This window comes from Terrapene carolina, unplaced genomic scaffold (assembly GCF_002925995.2).
Source record: "Terrapene carolina triunguis isolate 2854851 unplaced genomic scaffold, T_m_triunguis-2.0 Scaffold66, whole genome shotgun sequence".
In the NCBI taxonomy this organism is placed as follows: domain Eukaryota; kingdom Metazoa; phylum Chordata; order Testudines; family Emydidae; genus Terrapene; species Terrapene triunguis.
In genome coordinates this window covers 57,218,938-57,244,514 of record NW_020664417.1, presented here as the reverse complement: position 1 = coordinate 57,244,514, position 25,577 = coordinate 57,218,938, and the positions used below count along the sequence as shown (strand labels likewise).

The 25,577-nt window shown below is 42.6% G+C and overlaps 1 protein-coding gene across 1 annotated transcript in view; it reads right to left on the bottom strand.

The window, feature by feature from the left end:
* Window positions 1-1,013: 1,013 nt before the first annotated feature.
* GABRA2 (gamma-aminobutyric acid type A receptor alpha2 subunit) overlaps window positions 1,014-25,577 on the bottom strand; it is a 76,789-nt gene continuing 52,225 nt past the window's right edge. The window contains exons 7-10 of the mRNA XM_024211685.1: window positions 24,301-24,444; window positions 23,281-23,433; window positions 9,416-9,618; window positions 1,014-1,322 (exon numbers count right to left, since the gene is read on the bottom strand). Of these exons, the coding sequence (XP_024067453.1) occupies window positions 1,014-1,322; window positions 9,416-9,618; window positions 23,281-23,433; window positions 24,301-24,444 (809 nt within the window). The remainder of the gene's footprint in view (window positions 1,323-9,415; window positions 9,619-23,280; window positions 23,434-24,300; window positions 24,445-25,577) is intronic.

Here is a 25,577-nt window from a genome sequence, read left to right as displayed (position 1 = left end):
GTTAAGTTATGTCAGTGAAATGTAAAGTTGCAATTTACAAAAGCAGCAATAAATCTTATCCATGAGGACAACTGGATTGCAATCACAAACTGCTGTTTCCTTTGAAAACAGTGGCTTCTATGGGCAGATGTGAGGAAGCCTTTTTAAGGCAGATTTTCCTGTAAATACTAAGCAGGAAAAAGAGCATTTTATGTTTCTGATATACTTTACCCTGAAAAATTTCTGAGTGTCAATTACCAATATTTATGAGCCTGACATCAATTTAAATTTAAAAAAAAACCTTTTCTGACCTTGCTGAATAAGAGAACTTGGTTCAGCAACCTCAGAGAAACAAACACCGAGGAGAATAAAACAGTTTTTCTAGTGGAAGTTGATTGATGCTAGAAATTTGATTAATCACTACTGCTCACTTAAATTAGTTGGAATACTTCATTAACAAGTTCAAAGCAGGTCTAGAAGTAAGGAACTAATGGCCTTGGCATTCCAATAGTCTTTACTAAGTTTTAAACATAACTACTTTCCAAAATGGTTGTGAACAACAGAATAGTTTGAGCTCATCACTCTATAATATACATGGGCACTTCCATTGTATGAAATAAGTTTTTTTAAAAAATCATTTTTAATGACAGCTTTTCCCATTAAAGTAGAATCAGTTATTTTATAGAAAAATATTTTAACTTTAAATTAAAAAAATACTGTTCCTAAATAATTATGCAGGACCATATTTTCCTCTAATTGTATGGAGAAGATATAATTCTGTGTATTTGAATCCCAGTTTTAAGGAAATCCCCTGGGTAGAACTTCTAAAGAGCTGGCTATATTAGCCATGGGTGTTATCTGTTTACAGATCCATGAATAAACATTGTGTGTCTCCTTTGGAGATACACGGATAAGTTATCTATATACACTCTGTACATATTGGTTCACAGATTAGCAGTTATTAGTCGTACTGTACATAGCAAAACAACCTATCTGATATAATGATTCTATACATCCCCAGTGTAATTTAGCTTTTAGGTTGAGGGCGCAAACCCAAGTAAGACAGGTTCCCTGTTTAAATATGTAGCCCAGTACACTAAGTTAAAAGTACCAAATAAGACTGGAAACACTATTCTAGACATTCTGTCAATTTTGCTAACACTGTTGAATGTTTTCTTTGCTTCTTGCGGCTTGGCTTCTGGCTTTGCCTTGTTGGGTTCTGTGGTTGTAGCACTCTTGGAGATTGTTGGTAGCACTGAGTCCTTGGTAATATTTGGAGCATAATTGGCAACAGCCACTGCATAGGCATTGTTTTTCTTAATGACAGATGCTTTTTCTTTTTTCTATTGGAAGACAGCATGGAGTTAAATATTTACTGCATGGGACATTTACCAAATCAGATTCAATAAAACAGCATTTCAAATGTTTTTTTTTAAAAAGTGAAGATGGAAAAATAAATGTTGGTGATTGACAAAGCACATGTAGACGATGCCCTCAGTATCCCAGATGGAAGCTACACAATAGTGTCTCAATCTAGTAAAGAAATCTGGAAGCATAGGCCCTTATGCTCACACAGAGTCCCACTGAAGTCAACAGGAGTCTCCAGGGGAGAAAGGGTCCATGATGGTGGATATCTTTGAAGGACTGGCTACTACCTAGATTGATTAAGTAGCAGCCAGCTTCAGTCTCTAGTCTTGGCTTGAGGCCCACTGTTCTGATAGAGCTAATAGTAAACAAGAAGCAGGGAATGGATCAGCAAAAGGGCCACCACCAGAAAAGAAAGGTATGTGAGAATGATACAATCCACTCTCATTGAACTAATGCCCAGTTCCTACCATAGTGAAGTGAAAGGACTATTATGAAGACTGCTGGAGGGGATAATTAAAGACTGATTGCACAGCCAGATGACTAAGGTTACCTGTCAGTACATTAATATAAAAATTAGGAAGTGGGACATCTCTCCCCCCCAAATCTAATGTTTGCATTACTCATACACCCCATAATTCCACACCAATAAAAATATAAACTCGTACTGTAATTCAATTATTTAAGATACTCCGGTTATTCGCATATATTTTAAATTATATTTATATTGCTTGCTCGGGTGGCTAAGGATATTTTAAAATCCTGCAATGGCTAAAACCTGGGGAAGAGATATCTGTGAGTAAGTAACAGCCCTACTTCCCATTATCATCACTACCTGAGGTATGTATCTACTTACCCCTGCCCCAGATCTGATGTCAGGATTGAAGGTAAGGGTAAGGAGGCCTGCCAATGGCCACCTCCACACCCTGACCCTTCATCCCCTTAATACACAAGAATACAAACCTGTAGTCTGTACAGGGTAGGTTGGCTGTCTATGTACCATAACATGGATACCTGAACAAGATGTGAACTAACAAAGCTATGGTTTTTCAACAACTGTGGTCCAAAAAAACCTTTCCACTCTCTTTCCTGCATTACCCAGGATCAGCTCCGAGGTTATACAAAAGAACACATTTTTAAAATCTAATCACCATCTCTCCTATTTGCTTACTTTTGGTATTTCATTCTGCTTGGCACATGATTTTGAAAAATAATTTCCATGTTTTTTTTCAATTTACATTTTTTTCTTGTGTGCTAACACAATGCTGCAATGTTTGAGTTGCAAACAGTGTAGTGAAATGTTCAAATCAAAAACAAAAAATTGCCTTTATTGGCATTTTTTTAAACAATCCAACCACCTGAAAAAATATTTCTGTTAATATTAAATGTTGTAAAGCTTAAGTTACACAAACTCTATATTTTGGCCTACATTCCTTGATGGTGACATCTTTTTGACTATGCAAAAAGCAAATGTAATAGTAGACCTGATAATCTACCTTTTCTAAAATGGTGTCAATCAGATATATGAATGAGTGAGCAAATGTAGGTAAACACATACAAGTCTGAGCCATGTCTTGGGTCATTTTTCCCCCCTGGAAAATAGGCCCTCATCCCGTAAAGTGTTCTGTCTGAACAGAGCAAGGTTGACTTCACTGGCCTGGTTTCAACAGTCTGACTACATGCAAGGAGGTTCAAGATCTGGACTTAAAAGACTTAATTTTCCAAGAGACACCATCATCCATTTAGGCAGCTACACACAGCAGTGTAGACACAGCCTGCCTTTCACTGCGGTGTGTAACTACACATACCCTCACACACAACAGTGGTGTGAACTGTAGATGTAGCCTATATTCCATGGAAAAAACACTGCTGGTGGTGGCCTAAGGGGAGGAAATGTGGTCAGATTCCCCTTGCTGAGTTTTATTCCAGTTCTCACCTCATGTGGGGTATGGTGTGAATTGGTGTACTGACTGGAGTGTGAATGTGGACTGCTATGTACTATGGAAATTCCTATGATCTCCACCTCAGTTCCCCCGTGAAATACAAGTTCCAAGCCTACTTCAGAGTTAGAAAAGAACCTCAGTGGAATGTAAACACAGTCATTTCCCCTTGACCCTGACACATTGCTTATTAGCTGGAAGTGGCTGAGCTTTGTGTTGTGTTCATGGTGAGGGTGTGTAAAACCAGAGAGAAAAAGAAGAGAGAGAGAGAGATCCATATTGGCTAATCTGCAAAATCCCTTTTTTCATACCCAGGAAGTGTGATTTTAAAATATTTACTACAGTATTTGTAGTCCCATTAATGGAATTTTTTACATAATGATAAATTGTGGGTTTGGTATTAGAAACAATTGAAATATTGAAAGCTTAACTTTTAGTCATTAGATGATTACAGGGAAATAGATATTTCAGTACTGTAGAAAACCCCAATATGATTTTGTTCTGAATGAAATTTCTAATTTTCAAATATTTAGACAATTGGGTATGGGAAGACTGTAATTATTGAATAGGTTGTTAGAAGACAGAATATTTTCAATTGACAATCGGTAAGTAGCCTTTATAGAACTAATCTTGTCATATAAGAACTAGATAAATTTCAGAATGGACAGTTCATGAGCAGTAGAATTAAAGTAGCAATACTGAAAGAAAGGATGGAATGACTTCCTACAGTAGTCACTTACATAGGAACAGAGCTAGATTCCACATCATTACATCTGAGAGTTGTAAGAAATAAAATAAGGAACAGGTCAACTACCCTGTTTACAAGGAAAGGGCATTTAAGATCAAGAATGACAACCTGAGAAGACACGCTGTTGATGCTGGGTCACTTGAATTTTGCTCGTTTTGCCCAGGGAAGGCATACTTTATCTGTTAAGCAGCTGCCACTTCTGAGATCATGCAAGAACACTGTTACACTAATTTAAAGAAACAGCTGAAGGATGATTGGAGAGTTCATAAGGTCTTCCTACATCATTTATAATGGAGTGTCAATATGCCAATCAGAAAAGCTGCATTTGTTTGACATGCAGATAATCTGTTGGTAAGTGATTCAGGATCTATTTCTATAATCTAGAAAGTGATGCCTGAAGTTGTGGGTACCTCATTCTTCACTAGGAGCAACAGGTGTTAAGAAAGGATGCACTGTCACTTTTTCTACAGTTCTTCCTTATTATTAATATAAGATTTTGCACTTATATGCTCCACTTTACATATTCAAAGCACTGTGCAAACATTAACTGTTAATCTTTGCTTCACTTCCATTAGGGAAATACATAATATTGTACCCAGGTTTGGGTCAGGAGCAACCACAGCTTGAAGTTTTCCTTAGCAGAGATTCTCTCTCATTAACTGAATGAGGGTATGGTAGAGAGAGTAATTACATAATATATTAAGTCAAGAGACAGCAACAGCATTTGTTCTGTGTTATTTACAATAACGATTTACAGGACTTGACACCAAATCTTGCAATAATGCAATGTAATCAGGTCATTAAAACACTATTACATTAAGTTAAAAGTTTCCCCACACACTGTCCCCTCTATACCAATATCAAAAATATTTTATGTTTTCAATTGATTCAAACTTCTGTTGGTCTAAGGAGTCCCTGAGGGTACGTCTACACTGCTTTTGGCTAACTGAGCTGTTTTCAAATCCTCTGGAATCCATTACAATTAGCAGTAGGTGTCTGGTATCATCCAATTGTGTTTCTGATCCTCAGACATCACTCATTTTAATATACATTATTTCTCATATTCTGTGATCTCTTTGCTACCTTCAGTCCAATTGGATTATATTAAATGGCACTGGTCTTGAAAAATGACAAGAATCAAATTATAATTTATTTGAGAAACAATATAAGTTAAAGTGAGTAATGTCTGATGAGCTAGAAACACAACTGGACAATAACCAATACCTACTTCACTTTAAAAGGATGTTTAATAATGGAGTCTAAGTGATTTGAAAACAGGTGCAACAAGCCAAAGTGTCATCAATATTAGTATGTTTTTGTTCAGAATTTAAAATAAATGAGCTAAATCCTGAACTTCTAATTCAGGCAAAATTTCTGTTGACTTCAGCAGGAATTTTGTCTTAAACTAAGTATGTTTAGGATTTGATAATATATAAATTGAGAGCACACAAAATTCTGGTGTGTGGAGACTTCTTAAATGAAATATTATAATGAGAGTTATTGGAAGATATTGTTGTAAGTCTCGTAGTGTCTCGGCTACTGCTATTACAGTATGTAATATGACTATGTGTTATAACTATATGTTTTCAGTAAATCCAAGGGTGTGACTGAATATTCGATCTTGAATTGATTCATTCAGATGTCATTTGTTGGCACTAAGAATAGAACATACACTAATTTCAGCTTGTTTGTGGAGGCAGGCAGTCACGCTGTGGAAACTAAAGATTCAATTTAATGCCCACAGAAATCAATGTGAGTCTTTCTACTGACTTATATGGGTGTTGGATTTGGGCCTAAAAGCTATCAATAGGCAAGGAGTCTGCAGGGTAAACTATTCAGGACCACGTTTTCAATAAGAAGTGACGAAGTTGTGCTTATAGACTATGCAGATCCTGTAAGCACAAAAAAAGGTGATTACATGTGCAAAATACGCAGTTATTTATGCAAACCAAGTTTCTGTGCGTGCAACTACTTATTTGATGCATGAAGATAACTGTTTAATAACGGCATTCTTATTTTGCAAGTGCTCCTTAGACTCCTACTTTTGAAAGTTGTACTATAGTGTAAAAAAGGAATTTGAGATTGAGCTTTCCAACCAACAAGAGGTTACAATTAACCGAATGGATGAAGTGTATGTTAGAGGCTAGAGCACAGGACTGGGGGTCAGGAATGGCAAGTCTTGGTTTCTGGTTGGCCATAGTCTCACAGTGTGACCTTGAACAAGTTACTTCACTAATGTCTTTTTTCCTGATCTGTAAAATGAGAATATTTCAGAGCTACCACATGCGCTGCTAGGCTTAATTACATTATTAAGGTTTGTAAAGTGCTCTGTGATATTTGTGATATAGAGAACAGCAAACTATTAACACCTACTCTCTATGATATCTCAGAAAGCCTAACATTCAACTGAATATTAAGCAAATTGAACCAGAGTCAAAGTAACGATAAAGTATCGCCTTCCGGATGACCATAAGGAGCCAAATAATATTTTCTTGACTCTCTTGCAGATTGATGAGAGCTGCCAGTAGAAGTGCAAAAAGAGCTGTTACTGAGAACTTGAGCAAAGAGGGTTCCGCATAGTGCAGACAAATGTGCACAAGGATCAGCACCATGAACAAACCTGAACTGCAGTAAACTCAGCACTGATGGCTTAGGGAGAAAGTGGCCGTGACCAAGGGGCAACAGTGCCTGAGACACAATGTGGTCAGAGCACAGCTGTTTAGATGCAATCCAATCAGTAAAAACCATGAGTACGGTGCTGGCATTTTAATGATTTTCCATTACTCCTACTGCTTGTCTGGAGTGTGTTTACGAGCTGCGCTTGAAAGAAACTCAGAGGCAGAGCAGCCACACGGGCCAGTCACTGAGAAATGTGTCCTGAGTTCTAAGGAAACAATTTCTCTCATCCTAGCTGCATAATACCTTGTGACCTAGTCCATACAGGCTATTCTTGCCAGCCTACCAGGCTATCTTTCCTCCTACTCTCAGCTTCCTCCATTATGCTTAGAAGTCTTACCAATGATCAGCACTTACTTGCACCCTTGCCAGACCGAGCTACTGATTCGGGTGATGATAAGATGGACAAGAAGAAATTTCAGGTAGCGTAAGAGATTCATAAAAACTAAACAGGCCTCATCTTCTGAAATTAAATTGGTCAGAGGACCATTATGTGCTTGCATTTTTCCATGCTTTCTGGGATCTAGATAACAGGCCCATATTCAAGTTCTGTTATTTTTTGCAAAGTTCCTCACAACCAGTGATACAAGTGGAATCCATTTCTTACTGGTACGCTCCCCCCTCCATGGGGGACACAGGACATCCTCATGTGACCCTCCATGTGACTCCTCCCTGCCCTGTCTCCAGCCCGCGCCTCCCCATCCCCTCCCATGATCCACTCCCCTTACCTGGGGAGTGGAGGGTCTCTGTCCTCCTCCCACTGTGCAGGAGACTTCCCTCTGTACAGCAGCCAGCCCCGCCTAGGGTGACCAGATGTCCCAATTTTATAGGGACAGTCCTGATATTTGGGAATTTTTCTTATATAGGTACCTATTACCCCCCACCCCCGTCCCGATTTTTCACACTTTCTATCTAGTCACCCTAGCCCCGCCAGAGGACAGGGCTGGGGGGAGGGCAGGGCTGGAGGCGGTATGGCAGCCACGTCAGAGGAGCTGCCGGCATGGGGCTGCCCGGTAGCATCAGTTCAGGGCTCTCCCGGGAACCGCAGCGGGGAAAGGAGCAGAACGCCGGCAGCATCTCCAGCGGCTGTAACTCCCCCAGCCCTGTCCTCCAGCGGGGCTGGCTGCTGGATAGAGGGAGGAGACCCGGCATGGAAGGGCTGGGGCAGTACAGCTGCACCGGAGGAGCTGCCGGCGTGGGGCCGCCCAGCAGCCCCACATTCTGCTCCTCCTCTTTCCGGTATGCCGTACCAGTTATAAATATCTTGCTGGTACGGCATACCGGATCATACTACCCTACTTGCACTGCTGCTCACAACACCCTGGTCCATCTAGAAATTGCAGATTTTGCACGTGCCATGGTTAGGGACAGTCTCTCTTGAGTGCACGCCTCAAGTGACAGAGCTGGCCTCCTGCACCTTGTTCTGAGTGGAATCACACTGTCCAGCCACGCTGAGACTGGCTCTCTAGGCTGCAGGCCCTCCCCCCCCCCATTTCTCAACCTGTTAGCTAAACAGCCCCAGTTGAGATTGGCACCTATAAACCTTTTCCCTTCAGGTCTCCGCGACAATATAAGTTTGAAGTGACCCAGAAACAGCATCTTCAAAACAAAGCATTATTCATTAACCCAAAGGTAGAAAGCACACAGAGCAAAGGGTTAAACAACAAAGAGTCCTACACGTATATTGTCCCTTACCTACATTTTAATCTTTCCTTGAACACTTTTGTAAGTTGCCCTTAACCCAGCTAACTCCCATCTCTATCTGGGGGAGGAGCAGACGCTTCTGCCTGCAGCATGCGCACTTTGCCTCGGTGTCTCCTTGTCTGACTGTTAGCTCTCCCTGTCACTCCCTCGGCAGCCCCCTCTCATTCCCATGGGCAGCATCTTTAAGATTTTGGGACCCCCTTTGATCCTAGGCCTTCAGCCTCAGGATGAGTAAACTATGCAGCCTGGTGGGAGCTAAGCAGGGACATTCCCTAATTAATAGTTTACCCCCCTTAATCCCTTAAGGAAACACTATTTTGGTTCCTGTTTGCTTCCCCCTTAACACCCTCTTTGATTTAACTCCTGGCATTTGGGCAGTTTAATATCAGACATAACCTGAGGAGCAAATTATATTTATAAATAAAACCCTACATATAACTCCCTCCTTCTTCACAGTAATGCTGATAAAGAACAAGAGGGAAATGTATAACTATAAAACAAATAAGGAAATAAAGAAGTTGGGTGAATGTGACAGTATCTCCAATGTTTTGAAATGTAATGGATGCAAGTGTAGGAAGCTTATTTTCATTAAGTCTGAATAAAGATTTTTTACAGAAATATTACTCTGATTTTATTCATTTCTACATGAAGGACTCGAACATAATGTGGTGTAACCTCAGATTTTATATTTTTTGACATTTAACGAGATTCAAATAGGCTATTGATCAATGTGGAGAGAGCCTTGACACAATAATCATTTCTCCAAGGACAGCCTGCTAGAGAAAGTTCCTGTATGCAGTTTAATTTCTGCTAGAGTTTGGCAATTTGAGCACACACTTTACAATATCTTTCTATCCACACCTACTTTCATCTCACAAGTCATAATCTTTCTATTGGTTTGAAAATTCAAGTATTTTTTCAGTAATAACCAACTATCAAAATATCTGTTAAATTATTTTCTTAGAACTGACTGGAAATATAAATGTGTTTCATTATCGGTTACCTTATCATTGACTACGCTTTTTCCATCCCATGCCCATCCTCGTTTTGTGAAGTAATTTACAGTGGCAAATTCTATCAATGCAGAGAATACAAATGCGTAACAAACAGCAATAAACCAATCCATGGCTGTTGCATAAGCTACTTTGGGGAGGGAATTTCGTGCACTGATGCTCAACGTTGTCATTGTCAACACAGTTGTTACTCCTGTAGAGGGTGGAAAAAAAGAAAATGTCAGCAATTTTAATTGAATTTTGAAATTGAATAAGATTCAGAACAGGAACATCTTACAGTACATTTCTAAGAATTATAAAAATGCTTACATAATGTTCATATAGTATGGTGGCATACTAGATGCACCATATTGAAGGTGGCAGCAGACTTTTCCTTTGTAACCTTCTAGTTTTGATTCACTTTTTTTTTCAAATAAAATTTTGGTGAAAAATGGCTGAAGATACAGTCTTGAAAATACATACAGATTGGTTTTTCCCATTTTTTGATTAATCAGACTTTTTGGGGAAAACCCCACACCAAGGCAACTAAATTAACTAGTTTGCTTAATGGAGTGTGTCAAATCATTTTGCAGCAGTATAGCAAAAAGGACATGTTGATGAGCACTTGCAATGCCAATAAGCCCTGCCTCCTCCCAGTTTCCTGCCATTTCCTAACCATAGAACCCAAGAGATGGTCAACTTTTCTGAGGTCAGCCTGGCTTCAACTGCATTGCAAACAATGGAAAAGAATTAATGGCTATCTTTCCAAGGAGCAGTCGTTTGTGTCCACTTTCAAAGACTATACATGTATGGCAGCCATTCTGACTAAGGACAGCCTGTGGTTTCACTCCCATGGGGAACAATAGGAGATTTCAGGTATCTTTGCTAGTGGCTGTCTCACTGCCACATACAATTATTAAGTGAGGTAAACTGGTCAATTTCTCATTGAAGTAAAACGGATTATGTTATAGTACAACAAATTAATTGAAACTTTCAGATCTACTATTTGTATTTAAACACTGAAAAAAAACAGGGAAAACAAACAAAAATACTTTGTGCTTCATGAAACCCCAATAGTGGATGATAAAGCCATACCCAAAACAATACAAAAAACAGGATATACAGAAAAAAGCCATATACCAATATAAATCATCTTTTAGTCCACCCATTGACACAAATACACCAACAATTCCCCTAGTAAATCAACCCTACCCAACCAGAGTCACCAAAATTACACAAAGACACCCTTAACTCTTCCATCTCTGGAATGCCATTAAAAATGTGTCTCTCTCCTGGATAAGAAAAAATACAAAGTTGTACACATACCAGAGATAAATATATCCACACTAATATTGACATATAGTCAAAAGAGCCTCAGTGACAAAAAAGAATTACTAATAGCATCTCATAGCTCACAATTCAAATATTGCAAACAGAAAATATTTGTTATAACTGGTTACAGTTACTAAGAGGAAATAAAACCAGATCCCTAAAAGAGCAGGAATAAATATTAACTCCACAGGAGTACAGGAAGGAATACCAGCATCAAAGACTGGAGAATTCAGGGAGGGAAAACTCGGCAAGATCCTCCATCACTGGAAATCAGTCAACCAGGCTCTGCAGAATGGGGCTCCACCATGTATGTCTCCTCTACCCCGATATAACGCTGTCCTCGGGAGCCAAAAAAATCTTACCGCGTTATAGGTGAAACCGTGTTATATCGAACTTGCTTTGATCCACTGGAGTGCGCAGCCCCGCCCCTCCGGAGCGCTGCTTTACCGCTGCGTTATATCCGAATTCGTCTTATATCGGGTCGTGTTATATTGGGGTAGAGGTTTATGAAGTTGTCTTTTTTAACTGTCAGCCATGCAAACCCAATCTGTGATCTGAAAATCAAGCTATTTTTCTTTCTTTCTTGTGCCTCACAGCCAGTAATAAAGATTCTCCAGGCCAAATACTTCCCTTATTTATACTTGTGCAGCAGCCTCATCTCCTATCCATTCCTGCATTTGGGCATTCTTTTAAAGAAGTGTAGCTGCAATAGGGATATTATATGATTGCAATGGGAGTGGAATGTGGTTTGCACTATTGCATATAGGACGGGAGATGGTTTAGGAGAAAATCTTGCTATTAAAAAGTATTCCACTTTGAAAACATTTTGAGAAGCCCTGTATTAGTCTGAAACCTCTCTATATCTTAGCATTACATGAATGAACTAACAGATGTAGCTCCAAATCAGAAATAATAATAAAAAAAATTACTAGTGATACATAGAAATGAGCATCAAATGGTCCCAGGCCATCTGTATAGTCCCAAAAAGACAGTCCGGATGGCCTATCTTCCCTCTCCTATTCAGTGTACAGAAGAGGGACTCACAATGTCCTAGAATTCAATATCAACTCATTACGGTTTAATTTCTAGTACAAATGTGAATACTCGAGAGTGCGCTCAATACACTGGACATGTGTGTAACTGTTACAGTAAACAACAGTGGAAAAACATTATATGCAACTTCCTGTTGATGCTCCTCACTTTGCCTATTCTGAAGGTGATTGGAGTGGTGCTAGAGGAGTTCGCAGGGGCTGTACCACCCCAAAATTTGCCTTAGCCTCCCTGTAGTCACCCCTCCCAGAGCAATGGGTACAGTGGTGGATTAGCCACTGGGCTGGGCCCAGGCCAATTGGGAGGCCACTGGCTTCCACCGCCTACCGGGCAGGAGAAGCCCCCGTGCCTCCCAATCCCATAGCCAGCAGAAGCCCCGGGATGGGGGAAGCCCCCTGCAGCACCCAACCCCATCCAGCCCCAGCAGAAGCCACGGGATGAGGGAAGTCCCCCAGCAGCCCCCAACACAGTCTCTGGCAGAGGAAGCCCCCAGTACTCCGACCCTGTTCCCGGAAGAAGCTGCGGCGTGGCAGGGGAATCCCCTGTGCCTGACCCAGCTCTCTGGCAGAAGTGTCAGACAAGCGGGGGCGGGAGAAGCCCCAGCACCCTGACTCTGGTCCCCTGCAGAACTGCGGGGGGTGTCAGGGGAAGCCCCAGCACCTGGACCCTTGCTGCAGCCCTGGGACTAGAGGAGCTCTCACTCCCCGCTATGGCCCAAGGGCCATGGTGTGGGGACAGAGCTTCTCCGGTCTTGGGGCCTCAGTGGATGCGGGGGGGCAGAAAGGAGCAAATGGGTTGTATGGTGGGCAGAATTGGGGGGAGGCTGGGTGGAACAGGGGCAAAGTCCTGGGGAAGGGGAAGAAAGGGGTAGGGCTGTGGGCAGGGCCACAGGCGGAAGGGACAGAACATGGGCGGGCCCTCATGCAGAAGGGGTGGGGAGGGGGCCCTCCCACTTGCTCTGGCCCAGGGCCACAGGAAACCTTAATTCGCCTCTGAACCATGCCACCCTTGTTTCTGCGCTGTTGCTGATGCCGGCACTGCCTTCAGAGCTGGGCGCCCGGCTAGCAGCCTCTGCTCTTTTGTCACTCAGCTGTGAAGGCTGTGAATAGAATGGCAGCTGCTGCCTTCAAAGCTCAGTGGCTGGAGAGTGGTGGCTGCTGGCCGGGCACCCAGCTCTGAAGGCAGCGCTGCCGTTAGCAGCATCACAGAAGTAAGGGTGGCAATGCCATATTGTGGCAGTGCTGCCTTTAGAGCTGCGTGCCTGGCTAGCAGCCACCACTCTCCAGCTGCCCAGCTCTGAGTGTTGATGTCCAGGGCCGGCCTTAGGAAAAATGGTGCCCTGGGCGAATGGAGGGGGGCAGCTCCCCGTACAGTGACTCCTCCCCGCATGGCTGAGAGCGATGGAAGCAGAAAGTGAGGGGAGATGTGGAGCATCCTGCAGTCAGGGGAGGTTCCCGGAAGTGGGTCTGTGCCTCTCCAGCCTGGCCAGAACTAGCAGCTGGAGCACAGTGCACGGTAGGATCCCCTGGCAGGGGCGCCCCTAGCCCTGCCCTTCCCCAGCTCCAGGCCCAGAGCTCTGGGATTAAGGGGCCTTGGGCTGGTTGTGTGGGTGTGGGGAGGTTATAAGTTTAATGCAGTCCCCCCAATTTTCTGCCTAGACCACCTCAGTCCCCCACCCCCCGCACTGGGAGGAGGCTGGCACTGTCCTGAAAGGGATCAACCATTTCCTCGTTGCCATTAGACCAAAACTGCCCATATCACCAAAAACACCATCACAACTGGTATTCTCAAAAAATCACCATTATGTGTCAGCAGTGAATGAACACAGAAATGTTACCACCCTGTCATACTATAGTTTTATCCATTCAAGGTCAGGGTTGGGTCCTTTTGACAGCAATAGATATTTGTACTGCCACTGAGGCTTGTTCTGTGCACAGGACACATCGGTCTCCATGGCTTTTAATCTTAAAAATCAAATCTGTCATATTTTGGTTTCCAGGATAGAGGGATAGCATTCAGGATGTGCCCAAAATTGACAACCATCTTTGGGGCAAATTACATCAACTACTTAATAGCACACAGCAACACTACATTTCAGTATAAGAAATAAAAAATAGAGTATCCATCTAAAAATGTAGTGGGAATTTGGGTAGCTAGAATGTAAATAAAAAAGTTGGAATATGACCACATCATATGGGTTTGTGCTCCTGTTTTTGTGAAAAGAGCCTACCAACAAGTCTTTTGATTTTACATCTCATATGAAAGTTCTGTTCTCAAACTTGAATTGTTTTTAATTCAGAGTCCCATTCTACCACTATTACATTTGGCAGCAGCAGCTACTCTGAAAATAACAGTAATAAACCTCCACTTAGTAAACAACCACCTGAGGAAGTTCTTGTAAAGAATCATTTTATTTTCCCTTTTATTTGGCTTTGCAAATAATTTTCACAAGATCCTTGCTTCTTTACAAAAAGGTGTCCTTCTGACTATTGCCTTATGCGAGCTCCCTCAACTTTAACTTTGCTTTCCTATAATTTCCATGTAAGTATCATCATCATGACAAATCCCAAAGGGACATGGGTCTCATTGGAGATCAATCTCTGGCTAGATCTTTAAGGTGGCCTGGCTCTATGTTCAGTTTATTTTATTGCACTACCAACGTTTTGACACCCACATGATTGGCAGCCATAAAGGCTGATGAAGGGCCTGAAACATGACAGAAGCTGCTGCTATATGGGTGTCCGAGCCTCCTTGAGCATTGTTGATGATGCTGCCCAGATACATATAATATATGATACCACCACCTGCTTGATTTCCAGTCCTGACAGGTTAATATTGAGCTGGTTATAATCTAAAGCTGGAGGCTGCTTGATGGTAATGGCCAGGGACTTCGTTTTATTCTGATTAATAACCAGACCAATGGGGGCTACTTCTTGACTGACCAGATCAGCCATCAACTGCAGTGACTCCCCGAACTGAGCCAACAAGACAATATCATTGGTTTATTCATGACCTCAAAGCAGAATGGTGCTGAGCTCAACACGATCCAAAACTGCCATCAACCAATCAATACTGATATGGAACAACAATGATGGCAGAATGCAGCCTTGCCAAACTCCTATGGACATAGGAAACCATGCTACGTATCTGTCATTGACTCTAACACAGCTTTCAGTTCCATTATAGAGCTCTTATACTAATGACGCTTTCTTTCCCAGGGACAGGTCACCTCACCAGATTCTACAAACTTCCTTGATGCACTGAATCAATGGCTTGATGGAAGTGTATAAAAAGTGCAGAGCATGACTTATTAAATTCAACCACCATCTCAAAAAGCCATCTCAATGTAAAGATCTGGTCAACAGTGGAACGACCACATCTAAAGCCACACTGAACATATTAGGAGATTGTTAAATTCCATTTCCTTATTAAGAGGCCTATTTCCAATGTGCTATAATTCTAACATATTACACTATTATTTTTTTCCTTAAAAGGCAGTGGAAATGTTAGCTGGTAAATAGAGGTAAATCTACTGATGCTTTTGTCTTTCCTTTATCTTTCTAAACCCCCAGTGCAAAGGACATTCCCCAGTTTCTGCCATTTATTTTGGTCATATGCTTGTCTATTCAGGCTTCTGAGCATCATGATGGATTTGGCTTTTTTCTCTACTGTTCTACATAATATTTCTCTAGGTTGCCCTCTTTTTTTCTTCCCAGTTGGTGTCCATATTATCACATGACGTGAAAACCCTGTTGGTGGCATCCTTAAATCAGGTCCTAAATATGTCCATCATCATCATCTTACCATGTTTGATGCTTTAGGCTGGTTTGTTCTATCTAAAATTTCTGTTGTTGCAAGAAACTCTTTCCAATGGACTCTGAAAATCTTCCACAGGCATTTATTTTGGAATAAGTTGATCTTATCAATTTCCATGACTCTGCTCCATATATGAGGCCAGACATGATATCAGTGTTAAAAATTGATATTTGTGTTATCAATGCCAATTGTACTACTTTTCCAGATCTTTTCAAGTTTATTAACATTATTTGCTGCTTTTGAGATTTGTTCTTGACATTAAGTGATTAGCTAGATTAGTAAAAAATATTAATATAAAGATAGTAGATTATATCTATGGAATAACAAAGAAGAAATAGTCTTACATAAACATAAAATACCTTGGCTAACATTTTCAAATGTAGGCATCTAACTCCATATTAGACACCTAAATGAGTGATCTTATTTTCAAAGGGTAATAATATTCTCCCTTTTATTCATAAACACACTTTACTTCTAAATCAATAAATCACATTAGCAGGACATAAATGGAACTCTGAATATTTTTCATTCTAGGGTACTTAAGAAACTATCTGAAGCAATCTCAAAAACATTAGTGATTGATCAATTTAGAGAACTCATGGAGGATGGGTGAGGTCCCAGAGGACTGAAAAATGGCAAACATAGTGCCTGTCTTTAAAATGGGGAACAAAGAGAACTCAAGGAATTATAGATTAGTCAGTTTAACTTTGATACCTGGAAAGACAATGAAACAAATATTTAAAAAAATCAATTTGTAAGCACCTTGAGAACAACAGGGTAATAAGGAATAGCCAACATGAAGTTGTCAAAAACAAATCATACCAAACCAGCCTAATTCCTTTCTTTGACCAGGTTAATGACCTAGTGGATGGGAGGGAGGGGGGAACTGTAGGTGTCATATATCTTGATTTTAGTAAGGCTTTTGACACAGCCCCATGTGATATTTGCATAAGCAAACTAGAGAAATGTGGTTTATATAAAATTACTATAAGGTGGGTACACAACTGGTTGATAACTACTCTTTTAGTACAATTCTTCAATGGTTCGCTATCAAACTCATAGGACAAGGTCTCGCAGGGTCTGTCCTTGGTCTGGTGCTATTTAATATTTTCATTAATAACTTGGATAATGGAGTGGAGAGTATGCTTATTACATTTGTGTATGGAACCAAGCTAGCACTTTGGAGGACAGGATTAGAATTGAAAATGACGTTGACAAATTGGAGAACTGGAGTGAAATCAGCAAGATAAAATTCAACAAAGATGGAAAGTACTTCACTTAGGAAGGAACTACAAAATGGGGAATAACTGGCTAGGCAATAGTACTGCTGAAAAAGATCTGGGAGTTATAGTGGATCACAAACTGAATATTAATCAACAATGGAATGCAGTTGCAAAAATGGCTAATATTCTGAGGTGTATTAACTGGAGCGTCATATGCAATACACAGGAAGTAATTGTCTCTACTTGGCACTGGTGAAGCCTCAGCTGGAGTTCAGTGACCAATTCTGGGTGCCACACTTAAGGAACAATATGGAGAAAGTCCAGCGAAGAGCAACAAAAATGATAAAAGGGTTGGAAAACCTGACCTATGAGGAAAGGTTAAAAAAACTGGGTATGTTTAGTTTTGAGGGGGAAAAAGACTGAGGGGGGACCTAACAACAGTCTTCAAATCTGCTAAAGGCTGTTATAAAGAGGATAGTAATCAATTGTTCTCCACGTCCACTGAAGGTAGGACAAGTAGTAATGGGCTTAATCTGTAGTAAGGAAGATTTAAGTTAGATGTTAGGAAAACCTTTCTAAGGCCTGGTCTACACTACGATTTTAGGTCGAATTTAGCAGTGTTACCTCGATTTAAGCCTGGACCCGTCCACACGACGAAGCCCTTTTTTTCGACTTAAAGGGCTCTTTAAATCAATTTCTTTAATCCACCTCCGACGAGAGGATTAGTGCTGAAACCGGCCTTTCCGGGTCGGATTTGGGGTAGTGGGGATGCAATTTGACGGTATTGGCCTCCGGGAGCTATCCCAGAGTGCTCCATTGTGACCGCTCTGGACAGCACTCTCAACTCAGATGCACTGGCCAGGTAGACAGGAAAAGGCCCGCGAAATTTTGAATTTCCTGTTTGCCCAGCGTGGTGGAGAGCCCAGGTGAACACACAGAGCTCATCAGTCCAGGTAACCATGACGGAGTCCCAGGATCGCAAAAGAGCTCCAGCATGGACCGAACGGGAGGTACGGGATCTGCTCGCCATATGGGGAGATGAATCAGTGCTAGCTGAACTCCGTTGCAGTAAACGAAATGCCAAAACATTAGAAAAAGTCTCAAAGGGCATGAAGGACAGAGGCCATAACAGGGACGCATAGCAGTGCCGCGTGAAAATTAAGGAGCTAAGGCAAGCCTACCACAAAACCAGAGAGGCAAACGGAAGGTCTGGGGCAGAGCCACAGACATGCCGCTTCTACACTGAGCTGCATGCCATGCTAGAGGGTGCAGCCACCACTACCCCAACTCTGTGCTTTGACTCTGTCAATGGAGAATCACGAAACACAGAAGCGGGTTTTGGGGACAACGGAGATGATGATGAAGACATTGAAGATAGCTCACAGCAAGGAAGCGGAGAAACTGGTTTCCCCAACAGCCAGGATACGTTTTTCACCCTGGACCTGGAACCAGTAACCCCCGAACCCACTCAAGGAGTGCTCCCAGACCCTGAGGGCACACAAGGCACTTCTGGTGAGTGTACCTTTGTAAATATTACACATGGTTTAAAAGCAAGCGTGTTTAATGATTAATTTGCTCTGGCATTCGCGGCCAGTACAGCTACTGGAAAAGTCTGTTAATGTATATGGGGATGGAGCAGAAATCCTCCAGGGACATCTCCAGAAAGCTCTCCTTGATGTACTCCCAAAGCCTTTGCAAAAGGTTTCTGGGGAGGGCTGCCTTATTCCGTCCTCCATGGTAGGACACTTTACCATGCCAGGCCAGTAGCACGTAGTCTGGAATCATTGCATAACAAAGCATGGCAGCGTATGGTCCCGGCGTTTGCTGGCATGCAGACAACATCCATTCCTTATCTCTCTCTGTTATCCTCAGGAGAGTGATATCATTCACGGTCACCTGGTTGAAATAGGGTGATTTTATTAAGGGGACATTCAGAGGTGCCCGTTCCTGCTCTGCTGAACAGAAATGTTCCCCGCTATTAGGCCTGGTCTACACTACGACTTTAATTCGGATTTAGCTGCGTTAATCCGAATTAACCCTTCACCCGTCCACACTACAGAGCCAGTTAATTCGAATTAAAGGGCACTTAAAATCGATTTCTGTACTCCACCTCGACGAGCGGAGTAGCGCCTAAATCGATTTTGTTAATTCGAATTAGGGTTAGTGTGGCCGCACACCACCGAATTACTGTGTTTAAATTAATGGGGTAGTGTGGCCGTACACCACCGAATTAATGTGGTTAAAAACCGAATTAATGTGCTTAGTGTGGCCGCGCACAATCGAATTTATACAACCTGTTTCCCAAATTCGAATTATCTAAATTCGGATTAATCCCGTAGTGTAGACATACCCTTAGTGATCATCCCAGAGAATTGGGTGTGGGGGGAGGGGAGGGGAGGGGGGTTAGTTGGGTTTGTGCTGCACGTTAACCCGGAAACCGCAGCCCCTCCTTTTAAATTGCAAACCCATTTTAAATGGCCAACCCAACGGCCACTTGGTATGAGAAATGAGGGCGCTGATGTTTGAAACCATTCCCACATGTTATGAAGGTTAAAAAAGCCAAAGGACTGTGGCTTACCATGGCTGCCTGCAAGCCGAATTCTGTTGCCTGGCACTGCGTGAGTGATCTCTCACACCAAACCGGCAGGCCCTCAATATAAGAGGAAAAATGAGACCTTGTAACGAAAGCATATGTGCTGTGTAATGTGAACAGCAAGTTTTAACGTGAAAGAATGTACTCATTGTTCTCTAAAATGTGTCTTTTTAACTACCACTTCTCCCTTTTCCTCCACCAGCTGCAAATGTTTCTCCTTCGCAGAGGCTAGTGAAGATTAGAAGGCAAAAAAGGCGCACTCGGGATGACATGTTCTCGGAGCTCCAGATGTCCTCCCACGCTGACAGAGCACAGCAGAATGCGTGGAGGCAGACAATGTCAGAGTGCAGAAAAGCACAATATGAACGCAAGGAGAGGTGGTGGACTGAATCGCGGGCTGAAGAGAGCAAGTGGCGGGCTGAAGAGGATAGGTGGCGTCAGCTTGCTGACAGAAGGCAAAAGTCGATGCTCTGGCTGCTGGAGCATCAAACTGATATGCTCCAGCGTATGGTTGAGCTGCAGGAAAGGCAGCAGGAGCACAGACCGCCGCTACAGCCCCTGTGTACCAACAGCCCTCCTCCCCAAGTTCCATTGCCTCCTCACCCAGACGCCCAAGAATGCGGTGGGGGGGCCTCCGGCCACTCCACCCCAGAGGATTGCCCAAGCAACAGAAGGCTGGCCTTCAATAAGTTTTAAAGTGCAGTGTGTCCTTGTCTTTATCTCCTCCCCCACCCCACCCGGCGCTTCCCTCCTCCTCCACCCCTCCCGGGCTACCTTGGCAGTTATCCCCCTATTTGTGTGATGAATTAATAAAGAATGCATGAATGTGAAGTAACAATGACTTTATTGCCTCTGCAAGCGGTGATCGAAGGGGGAAGGGAGGGTGGTTAGCTTACAGGGAAGTAGAGTGAACCGGGGGGGGGGGGTGTTCATCAAGGAGAAACAAACAACTTTCACACCGTAGCCTGGCCAGTCATGAAACTGGTTTTCAAAGCTTCTCTGATGCGCACCGCGCCCTGCTGTGTTCTTCTAACCGCCCTGGTGTCTGGCTGTGCGTAATCAGCGGCCAGGTGATTTGCCTCCACCTCCCACCCTGCCATAAATGTCTCCCCCTTACTCTCACAGATATTGTGGAGCGCACAGCAAGCAGTAATAACAATGGGAATATTGGTTTCGCTGAGGTCTAGTCGAGTCAGTAAACTGAGCCAGCATGCTTTTAAACGTCGAAATGCACATTCTACCACCATTCTGCACTTGCTTAGCCTATAGTTGAACAGGTCCTGACTACTGTCCAGGCTGCCTGTATATGGCGTCATGAGCCATGGCATTAAGGGGTAGGCTGGGTCCCCAAGGATAACTATAGGCATTTCAACATCCCCAATGGTTATTTTCTGGTCTGGGAAGAAAGTCCCTTCCTGCAGCTTTTGAAACAGACCAGAGTTCCTGAAGACACGAGCATCATGTCTTTCCCGGCCATCTCACATTGATGTTAGTGAAACGTCCCTTGTGATCCAACAGTGCTTGCAGCAGCATTGAAAAGTACCCCTTGCGGTTTATGTACTCGCTGGCTTGGTGCTCCGGTGACAAGATAGGGATATGGGTTCCGTCTATCGCCCCACCACAGTTAGGGAATCCCATTGCAGCAAAGCCATCCACTATGACCTGCACGTTTCCCAGAGTCACTACCCTTGATACCAGCAGCTCTTTGATTGCGTTGGCTACTTGGATCACAGCAGCCCCCACAGTAGATTTACCCACTCCAAATGGATTCCCGACTGGCCGGTAGCTGTCTGGCATTGCAAGCTTCTACAGGGCTATCACCACTCGCTTCTCAACTGTGAGGGTTGCTCTCATCTTGGCATTCTGGTGCTTCAGGGCAGGGGAAAGCAACTCACAAAGTTCCATGAAAGTGCCCTTATGCATGCAAAAGTTTCGCAGCCACTGGGAATCGTCCCACACCTGCAACACTATACGGTCCCACCAGTCTGTGCTTGTTTCCCTGGCCCAGAATCGGCATTCCACGGCATGAACCTGCATCATTAACACCATGATTTGCACATTGCTGGGGCCTGTACTTTGTGAGAGGTCTATGTCCATGTCTATTTCCTCATCACTCTCGTCGCCACGCTGCCATCGCCTCCTCGCCTGGTTTTGCCTTGGCAGGTTCTGGTCCTGCATATACTCCAGGATAATGTGCGTGGTGTTTAAAGTGCTCATAATTGCCGCGGTGATCTGAGCGGGCTCCATGATCCCAGTGCTATGGCATCTGGGCTGAAAAAAGGCGCGAAACGATTGTCTGCCATTGCTTTCACGGCAGGGAGGGAGGGAGGGTGGGGCCTGATGAATCACCCATGACATTGTTTTTGCCCCATCAGGCATTGGGATCTCAACCCAGAATTCCAATGGGTGGCAGAGACTGCGGGAACTGTGGGATAGCTACCACAGTGCAACGCTCCAGAAGTCGACGCTAGCCTTGGTACTGTGGACGCGGTCGCCGACTTAATGCACTTAGAGCATTTTGTGTGGGGACACACACAATCGACCTTATAAAAACGATTTCTAAACAACCGACTTCTATAAATTCGACCTAATTTCGTAGTGTAGACATACCCTAACTATAAGAATAGATAAGTACTGGAATAGGCTTCCCAGGGAAATAATAGAATACTCATCACTGGAAGTTTTTTAAGAACAGGTTAGACAAACACCATTCTGGGATGGTCTAGGTATGCTCGGTCTTGTCTCAGCACGGGGCTGGACTAGATGATCTCAAGATCCCTTCCAGCCCCACATTTCTATGACTCTAAGTCATGTAGTCTCTCTGTGCCTCAGTTCCCTATCTGTAGAATGGAGATAATAGTCCTTCTCTACCTCACAGGGGTGCAGATAAATACATTCGAAATTGTGAGGCACTTAGATACTACTGTAACGGAGTTGGCCCAGAAGCACATGTTCACTAGAAAAAGAACTGCAGTTTGCACACTGCAATATTTTGAAATGATGTGGGACTTCCATTCTGCTTAGTTTATAAATAGAGCTAGACGTATATATAAACCTACACCACACTAACACTTATTGATAGTATAGATGAAATATTTCAGAGCCAAACCTCAATATAAATACAACATTTAACTTGAAAACATTCAAGATTAGAACCTTATTACTTTATATGCAAACTGTTCCCTTTAAAAAAAAGTCAAGGAAATATCTGTATGCCACTTTCATATGCTAATTCTCCTGAAAAACTGTCAGAAGATCTGTAGCCTGCACCTGAAGGTTCTATGGACTACAAACAACAGCACTTTGTCACTTTCTATAATGAACTTGAATCAGAAAGGATCTTTCTAACAAGTTTCTCTGCCTCCTGAGCCCCCCTCACAGCCAGAGGTCAATCTGTGGAACCCCACCTCTGCTCCCTCCTCTTCCAGGCCCCTTGCACAGACTTCTTCTGTGGTCAAAAGAATCCTCCTTGGGCTCTGGGTTTATGCACAGAAAGTAAACTCAAAATAAAACAAAGTCCAACAAACAAGTTTTCTCAGGGTCTCCCCTGCCTCAGCAGGCTGCTCCCAGCCCATCCTAGCTAGAGTCTTAGTCCCAAATCCCAAGACTCTGCTCGCTCCCGAAAGTCTCTGTTCTCCCTAAGCACGCACACATGCTTGCCTCTTCGGAGTGCTTTTTATAGGGGAATCATCTGATTCCACTCTTTCAGTAAGCATGGCTGGCTATCCCCAGGCCCTCCACCCCATACAGGGCAAGCCACCCTATAAAAAGAACTAAATGGGCTTCAGCTGGTTTCAGAAATCTTACTGACCGCTGCAGATGTTGCCTAATGCACATGCCAGGTGTTCCTCAGAATACTCACCAAAGACTGTTCTTGCAGGTACAGATTCTCTGTTCAGCCAGAACGACACTTGAGAGAGAATGACTGTCATGATGCAGGGGAGGTAAGTCTGAATCACAAAATAACCAATTTTTCTCTTTAAGTGAAAATGAGCTGTCATTACTGTATATTCACCTAGTATGTGAAAGAGAAACAAACAAAAAATCCTATAAAATGAACTATTAGCCTCTATAGACAATTCACTTTCCTGGCAATTAAAGGTAGCATGGTACATATATGTGAAACAAATGGTCTGTAGATGCAGTCTACAAAACTATTTAGGCAGAAAAATCCTACTGAATGTAAATGAACTTTTTGACTTTGACTCTGTGGGCTGTATCCTACTATCACTGAACTCAAGGAAAGTGTAGTCATGGGCTTCAATGAGCGCAAACTTGGATCCAATATTTGTCCTGGACAATATATTCTAGAAGTGAATTTTTATATTTACAAGGAAAAAACTGTGTGCCATGACAAAGATGTTAGACTTCAATCTTGCATGTTCATATGCATGGGCAGACACTGGTGGACATACAAAGTCCCACTTAAGTCAACAGGGCTCCATGCAGCTGCAAGGGTCCACTATATGTATGAGCCTGTGGGATATACCAATAGGAAATGCTAATAATCCATTGTCCAGGAGAAAAAAAAATCTAATCACATCATGAAAGTAGTAGACTAAAAATGGCACTTCCCATCTTTCACCTTAACCAAGGTTTGGGTTACAAAGATTCATAAAAACCCTTGATATTAGGTTTCACGGGAGCCCTGTGGAAACAGCGATAGGGAGTTGTTACCTCCACTGACACTTGCTATTTCATTAAGCTTCAAGGAATTAGCAAATTGTTCTTACAGGCTGCTCATAGTATACAATATTACTGAAATGGAGTAATCTTATTACTGCCAATACTGGTTTTGGCAGCCGAATGACATAATACCACCAGCATCTTATGCTTATTATTATAAAGCAACTATCCTTTTCTTCCAATGTATTTTACTAACCTGTACTCGATTTAACAGTCTCCTTTCCAACTGTTTGGCCTAGCAAATCATACTGATTCAATCTAGAGCCATCCGGTGCAACCTGTACGGAATCAGATGCATTGTAAGTCCAAATGTAGGTCACTTCTGAAGTTGTGTATGCATCTATGGGAAATATTAAGAAAATATTTTGTCAGCATTTTAGAACAAAAAGTGTCCATGATTTGCAACTTCAGGGCATAAATAATTAGAACTACTTAATTATTTTCCTAAAACCGTCATTATAGTCTACGACTGACAGGGCAAAATAATATTTAAATTGCTTGAGAATATGTAAGTATGCAAGCCTCACAGTATACATGCAGCACAGGACTACATATTGTTAATTTTCATTGATATAACTAATTGAACATCATTGCTGTTGAGTTACAAGCAAAATCTATTTATAAACTGTTAAAATATTCATTGGAGATTACTTATTAAATGTGCCCTAAAATCTGAATTGGAGAGGGTGCTGTGTCAATGATTTGTTATATGTAGGACAGATTAACTTTCTGGAAATTTGTTTCTGCTCATCTATGGAGTCTGAAATGAGCCACAAGCTTTTCCTGCTCGTTTGATGTTCATATCTAAATATGGTGTTGCAGTGTTAGGCAGACCCAAGAGCGTCTGTGCCCTGCTGTCTCTGGGCCTGTTTTTCCCCCTTAAATTTCACTCCATAACCTGGCCCCTCTGAAAGGAGCGGGACACACAGACTGTTGGAGCTGCTCACATAGTACACTCCAGAGGATAGCAAAAGAGAAAATACCCACTTTGCCAAGGAGCACTATGAAGGGGCCCACCCTCACTCCTGTAGAGAGGAGACTAATGAGCTATTCTGGGCTCATTCAGCACCAACCAGGCACACTTGTAAGGCTTACTCTGCCTGGAGCGGGGAAGCTTAAAAAAGGAACACTACCATAGGAAGGGGTTGTGAACAGAAAGATTGCTACATCTCATAGACTGCTGATCACAGGGACAGATCAACCAAGAGGGAGACAGTCATAGGCCTCACTGCCCTTGAAACTACATGGAAAGTTCAAAAGCAGGGTACCCCAAGAGAAGAAGCTGGATGTAGACCCTAATTAAAGACACTATACCAGCTGATAAGCCAAACCCCAAAGGGATGACCCCAAAAGACTACCTAAGAGACAGACCACCTTTGCCTTTCTTTTCTTTTCCTCTGATTCCCCTCTCGCTCAAGGGAAAGAGAGAGAAAAGGACCTCTCTTTTGTTTGTTCAATTTTATTTGGAGAACC